The sequence below is a fragment of the Ursus arctos genome, unplaced genomic scaffold (assembly GCF_023065955.2).
Source record: "Ursus arctos isolate Adak ecotype North America unplaced genomic scaffold, UrsArc2.0 scaffold_24, whole genome shotgun sequence".
Taxonomy (NCBI): domain Eukaryota; kingdom Metazoa; phylum Chordata; class Mammalia; order Carnivora; family Ursidae; genus Ursus; species Ursus arctos.
This window is the reverse complement of record NW_026622919.1, coordinates 24,428,165-24,434,782: the sequence shown is the minus strand read 5'-3', so window position 1 is coordinate 24,434,782 and position 6,618 is coordinate 24,428,165. Positions and strand designations below refer to the sequence as shown.

The 6,618-nt window shown below is 61.8% G+C and overlaps 1 protein-coding gene across 1 annotated transcript; it reads right to left on the bottom strand.

Moving 5' to 3' along the window:
- Nucleotides 1-432: 432 nt before the first annotated feature.
- On the bottom strand, nucleotides 433-6,138 carry DLX4 (distal-less homeobox 4). The gene is made up of 3 exons (XM_057318103.1): nucleotides 5,666-6,138; nucleotides 2,021-2,217; nucleotides 433-1,612 (listed from the first exon to the last, which is right to left on the bottom strand). Exons 1-3 carry the CDS (start codon nucleotides 5,919-5,921, stop codon nucleotides 1,370-1,372), a joined length of 696 nt encoding a protein of 231 aa, XP_057174086.1. The 5' UTR covers nucleotides 5,922-6,138; the 3' UTR covers nucleotides 433-1,369.
- Between the last annotated feature and the right edge of the window lie 480 nt (nucleotides 6,139-6,618).

Here is a 6,618-nt window from a genome sequence, read left to right as displayed (position 1 = left end):
CTAGGTGGGCTGGGGCCTCTCCAGCCCAAGGCGCACACTGGGAGGACTGGACTGGCTCAGTGGGCATCTCCCCTTTCCAGGTGAGCAGGGACTGACCACAAGATGGAGCGCGGGGGGACTCCAGTCCCTGGCTCCCTCCAGAACTGGGCCAGGACAGAATTTGCAGGTGAGGACCCTTCAGACTTTGGTCATCTGCAGTATTGGCATCTTCCGGTTTCGCGCTGGAGCGTATGAAAATGGTCATTCGAACATTCCAGAGCTACCCCTTCGGAGCTAGTTAGTGGTAGAGGCACAACTGGTATCCAAGCCTCTAGCTCAGTGCCTGAAGAGTCCGATGGGAGACGAGAGAGAGAGAGATAGAGAGAGAGATAGATATGAGCACCCAACCCCCAGCCCTAGAAGTCAGGAAACAAACAGACGCACAGCCAGGGCCCAGGCTTCTGTACAGATTTAATCTCCGAAAGCTCCAGGTGTGGGGGACGCTAGGTGGGTTATAAGTAGGAACAGTTCCTTTGGACAGAGATGGCTGTGAGGAGCTGAACTGCCAGCCCGCCCTCTGTATTTGGGGGTGTCTCTACTTACACTCATCCAGAGAGTCCGTTTGCCCCCTATTCTCCCCAAAATGTTACCCTACGGGTTCCCAAGAGGGTGTGCCTGTGGGGATGTTGGGTATTACGGGTGGGAAAGGAGAGATAGACTCTTAATAAATACCCGTTGAATTATAAGGATCATTGGATGTGTTATCTATCACAACTGAACAGACGCGGGAAGAACAAGGCTTTTTTAGGAGAAGAGCATGAATTGCCCACAGGTCCACAAACTCCACATTTTCGGCATCTCTTCTACCTCACAAGATGGTGCGGAGGTGTGTCAGTCACGGGGCAACGGGCCAACCTCCAGAAAAATCGGTGAGCACGTCATGGCGCTCATCGTGAAGACTTGGGATGCCCACTTCACTTCCGCTTTTGCTCATAACAGGGCTGGGCAAGGCCCAAGGCACACAGAGAGGAAAAAATACTCGAGTGTTTCTTGGTTTTGCCTCCAGGCTGTGGTAGACTGCAGTCCAGGGAAAGGCTGGGAAGACTAGGGGTCCTGGGAGGAGTCTGAACTTCAGCCAATGACTCTCCCTCCAGAGCCTCTGTCCATGGTCGTGGTGGGGGGCGGTGGCGAAGACCAAAGTCCTTGATTAGGCTGTTTGGGTTACAGAGCAAGGGAGACAGGACTCCACCCCATGCTTGTTCTCCTCTAACTCCTTGTCCACTTGAGAAACCCCATCTGGAGCTGGTTTCCTCCGGGACCAGAAGGGGTGCAGGTGAGCTGCGTCCTGGGCTTTGTGGACGATGGGGGCCCGACCCACCCTTCCCAGGTCTCACATCATCTGAGATGGAGCCAGGACATCTGGGGAGTGATGCTGATACCAGGCTCCAAAGCTGTTGCCGTAGCCACCGGTGGGCAGGGCCCCTGCCTTGGGCAGATCCCAGAGGGATGGAAGGGGCGGGGAGCAGGGAGACAAGGAGAGGGGTCTCCCAGGGAAGTCCCCTTCCTGTCCTCCAGAGCTCTGCTTCAGGAGCTTCTTGTATTTGGAGCGTTTGTTCTGAAACCAGATCTTTACCTTGGGAGAGAAGAAGGGAAAGAGGAGAAGATGAGGAGTGTGTGGGGGGAAGGTGGTGAGCCAGGGAAGGGGACTCAACGGTGCAGTCCTGGGAGTGGAGCAGAGGCTGGGGACACGCTGCAGTCCTCCAGAGTCCCTGAAGTTGCCGGAGGTCCCGCCCCTGAGCTAGTAGCCAGTTCTCCAGGTCTGGGTGCCCTCTTCTACCTGCATCGGCGCCTCCCCGCTCAAACACACCTTTTGACACAGTCCCCCAACCCTTAACCGAGGGCCGGCTCTTAACACGCCCTAGAGAACTGCGGCAACAGGGCTCTAGGGGACTCCTGCGGCATCCCCCCCGGGGAGGGGAGTGCGTTCGCAGAGAACACCTCCGAGGAAGGCTCGCTGCAGGAAGGACAGGCCCGGCCTCACCTGGGTCTGGGTGAGGCCGAGCTGCGCGGCCAGCTGGGCCCTCTCGGGCAGCGCCAGGTACTGCGTGTGCTGGAAACGCTGGTTCAGGTGCTGCAGCTGCAGACTCGAGTAGATGGTCCTCGGCTTGCGGAGCTTCTTGGTCGGGGCCTGCGGGCGCTGCTCCGAGGGCTCCGGGGACAGCGGCGGCTTCTCCGAGTCTGAGAGGCAAGCACAAGGCGGGGTGTGCGGAAAGGTGAGAGGGTCGGCCGCGCGGCTTCAGGAGCTCATTTGCATCTCGTTTGCATGTAGGCCTCCCAGGAGCCGGAAGGGCAGGTGCCCTGCTCGGCCCTCCCCCACCTTCCGCTCCACGCCCCCTTCCGGCCCCACGCCCCCCGGGCGCCAGGTGGAACAAGAAATGGTTCTTGCCCTCAGGGAGCTCCTACTCTTGCGGGTCCTGTGACCTTAGGAAGAGAGCGCCAAGGGCCAGAGCGAGGGTACAGGTGGCGCCAGGGGCGGGAGGTCAGAGTTCAGGCGGGTGCTGTGGCGCCAGCTTGGGGTGGGGCGGGGCCGAAAGGCTCGGTCGAGGGCCGGGCTGAGGCCTAGAGCTGACGGGGGCAGGGTATTCCTGGCGGAGGGAACGACGGAGACCGTGTTTGCGTGGCAGCCTCCCCGCTGCCAGAGGAGGGGTGGGTCAGAGGGGCCCGGCCAGGCGGCCTTGAAGGCCAGGATGAGCACCCGCCCCCCTACCCCCAGCATCCGAGTATGGAAAGGGCCTCCAGGGTTTGCCATCCCCTATTGCAAGGCGCAACCCCTGTCCCGGGGCGCACCCTGTAGGAAAAGTGACCAGCTCTCCCCTCCCCCATGCGGGCTGGCTGGGGCAGACGGCTTTCTGGGACCCCAGAAGCCCGATGGGACTGAGGCAGCAGCCTCCTGCGCCGCGCCTCACTCACAAAAGGATTTACGGCTCGCGAGGATGGTGGCCGGAGTTCGGAAAGCACGCAGCGGAGGGCAGCGCAGGCCCTTGGGGCCGCTCCAGGATCGCGCTGCCGTGCTGCCCCGCGAGGTCTGGTCACCTCCTGCCCCCAGGCCCAGCCACTCTAGGAATCTCGGCGGGGTAACAGTGGCCCTAGAATGCGGGGGGTGCGGGGCGAGGGGTCCTCCTCTTCCCGTCCGAGCAGCTTCAACCTGCGCCAATCGGTGAGGGCACCCCGGAACCATTCCATTCGGGCGATAGGGCTGGGAGGACCAAGTGGCCGAAATGCCCCCGGGCTTAGGGCCACGTTTGCAGCTTTCCAAGCGGGTCTGCCGGGCTGCCCCAGCCGAGAGAGCTCGTGGCTCCGGTGCCCAGACCCAGCTGGTGTCCACTGGCGTCCCGCACCCTCACCGCGCCCCTCCCTCCGGTTCTGCTCCCCCAGACGTGTGGTTCCCCGTCCTGGGCCGGCCGCGGTGGCCGATTGCCTTCACCTCCCCCGCGTCCCTACCCCGTGGCCCCGGGCGCTGCTGGCTTCTCAGATCCACCCGCCTCGACCCCCGCCTCGGCCAATTCCCAGAAAAACCGTTGGGTTTCCGCTCCCGCCCGCGCCCGTCCGGCCTCCCCTGCTTCGACCCTACCGCTTGCAGCCCCAGGCTGGCCGCCCAGAGACCGACCCCCTCCCCCCACGCCTCTCTCGCTGCGTGGAGCGCGCGGCTAGCGCAGGGGCTCAGCGCCTGGGAGGCAGCCTCGGCTACTGAACTCCCCCAGCCCTCGGCGCCCTAGCTCTCCCGGCGGACGCCCCCTTCAAGTTCCTTCCCCGACAGCTGCCTTTCTCCACACCAGTTGCGGCAAGTCGCGACTGGATCTGCCCAGGTCGCGATCAAGGAGCCCAAGGGCCTCCCTCGAGGCGCCGGCGCCGCACCCGCCCGCTCCGCGGGGTGGTGCGCAGCTCCCTTGGAGCCAAACCTCTCCCTGAAGCTGGAGCGGACATGGAGTGGGGGCAAAAGGACTCAAGCCCTCTCTCATACCCCAATCATTCAATCTAGAACGGGCAAATCCACCAGTTTCAGGAGAAAATGCTACCATCTAGACTAAACACGGGCATGGTTTTCGTTGGATCCGGGAAAATTCTGTAAAGAAAAGGAATTCTGCACTCTCTCATCCTTCGACCAAGCAGAGGGAAGGCTAGGAGTGTGGAGGGCAGGAATGAAAATACCAACCCTATAAACAATTCTGTAAAGGACAAGGCTATCTTATTCCCACCCCCACTACACACAATACACCCAAGTGTGCCATGTACCAAAGGGAAGAGTCCAAGGGATTCGTTTGTAGAAACTAGATCATTTGTATAAAAAAACCAAAGCCAGGCAAACACACAAACCTCCTCTCCCAACTGCTCCCCCTCCAGCAGGGACAGACCCAGCAGCCTGGGAGAGGCAGCCCCAGTTCTGGCACGGAAGGCAGTTAACTTTGGGGGCTCTGAGGAGATTTCCCTGAAATCCTCTTTTCTGGCCTCATGCAGTGAAAGTCAATTTGCAAGAGCCAAGTGCCTGGAAAACAGGCACACACACCCTTTCTTTGGGCCTCAGTTTGCCCATCTGTACATCAAGGAGGTTGAGCTCCCAGATCTTTAGGGTCTCTTCTGGCTCTGATGGTTTCTGAGCTCCTATGTTGGAGTAAGGGAGAGAGATGTCTTGATCCAGGCCGACTCCAGCAAAGCCACCCAGGGGATGTGCATCCTTGGAGGAGACTGTGCTGACAATTGTGGGGGCAATTAGGGGGGAGCAGGGAGGGCAGGGGACTGAGCTCTAATCTGTAGCTAGTACAGATGGGTATGTCTAGTGTTACAAGCGTTGTGCCCATAGCAGGCCCAGGATCAGGAAGACAGGCTAGCTCCTTGGCCTCTTTGAGGCCTTCCAGGAGGCACTTTCTCAGGGGCTCCAAGTTGCTCCAGACAACGGGAACTGGGGCCTAACCCGTTCCCCACAAAGGCAACGGGTGGAGATGCCCCAGACGGCCTGCTCCCTCAGCAGCAAGGCTGAGGTCGCCGGGATCTACAACTAGAGACTGCCTGACCCACCTGTGGCTACATTCTTAGAAAAATGAGTGGTGGGGTCCTAGCCCCAGATTCTGCCAGGCCAGCTTCCAGTCTCTATCAGGCACATTCAGGCACCGGCCAAGGGAGAGAGGTACAGCCGAATCAGCCCCCACTTCCACTGCCCTCCAGCTGGGACCTGACTTCTATTTGTCTGGCTTTGGCTTGAACGCTGCTTTCTGAGACAAGACAAACGCCGAGAGGCGACTTGGGGAAGGGAAGGAGTGCACGACGGAAAGAATCCTGGGGCAGGGGCTAGGCACCCACACCCACATCTGGATTGTTTCAGTTTTCCGTTACACGTAGGTACACACAACCCCGCTGCTCCAGGGGGTGGGGTAGGGAGCCCCGCCGCCCGGCTTCACACAACTGCAAATCGAAACCAGGTCGTTCTTGAAAGGAGACCTAGATCAACTCGCCCCCGCCCCTCCCCCCTGTCTCCCGCCCCATCCCTTCGCCCTCCCCCCACCCCCAGATCCCGTGGAATCTGAGTAAGGTCTGAATCCCGCTAGCTGCGCCCGACCAGGCGAGGGCGAAGTTTAGGGACGCACAGGATCAGGACCCCAGAGGTGGGAAGAGCCGCGGCGGCCGGACTTACCTGCCTTAGGCTCCGGCTGAGAGGGCGCCGCCGGTTGCTGGCAGGGCAGGTAGGAGTCTCCCGGGGTCGCCGGCGCAGTGTAGGAGTAGGACAGGAGGTGGCCATAAGGCCCAGAGTAGGGCAGATCGGAGGCGACTGCGGTTGCGGGGGACAGGCCAAGCGGGTAGGTAGCGACTACCGATGGGACAGGGGCGATGTCCGGGAAGATGGCTTTGGAGGCGTCCCGGCCAGGAAGGGGGCAGGGCAAAGAGGTCATTGCGGCCGGGGCCGGGGCCGAAGGGCCTAGGCCATGGCCCGGCACGTAGTCCGCTCCCTCCGCCAACTCTCTTTTTTCCGAGCCTCGGGCGTTGGGACCGGATGAGCCCCCCAGCCAGCCTCCCGCACACTTAAGATTCCCGGGAACGTGTCTCTCTTTGCCTCTTCCAGCGGAGAACGCGCGCCTGGGAAAGGGGTTCCGAAGGGGTGCCCCCCATGGCTTTTCCCCTCCCCCCTAAATCCATGGGGCCCCCCTCGTCTCGCTCTTGGGTTCGGTTCCCGGGACCCGACGGGGGCACCGCCCACTTAGACACCGCGGATTGGCTGCCGCACGCGGTGACCTCACCGAGGCTGGAGCCGGGGCCCGCCCCCCGGGGCAGCCCGCCGTAGGGAAATTCAGAACTGAGAGATCGGAGGGGCGGTGCGCGCGCTCCAGGCCCAGCTACCTCGGGGGCTCTCCGAGAGGGCTGCTGCGGTGTCGTGGCGACTGGGGCAGTCTGGGAACCTCGGTCTCAACGGCAGAAACGCGAGGGAGCTGGCGGGGCCGGGCCGGCCCAGGGCGAAGGGAGCAGGGCCGTGGCGGAGGCGCGCTCTCCAGCGCTCGGGGACCTGCACCGCCGTTCTGATCCCGCTGCCACCGACCCGCAGGGGATTCGAGACCAGATCGCCAGCGCGGTGCTTATTCAGCTAGTCGGAAT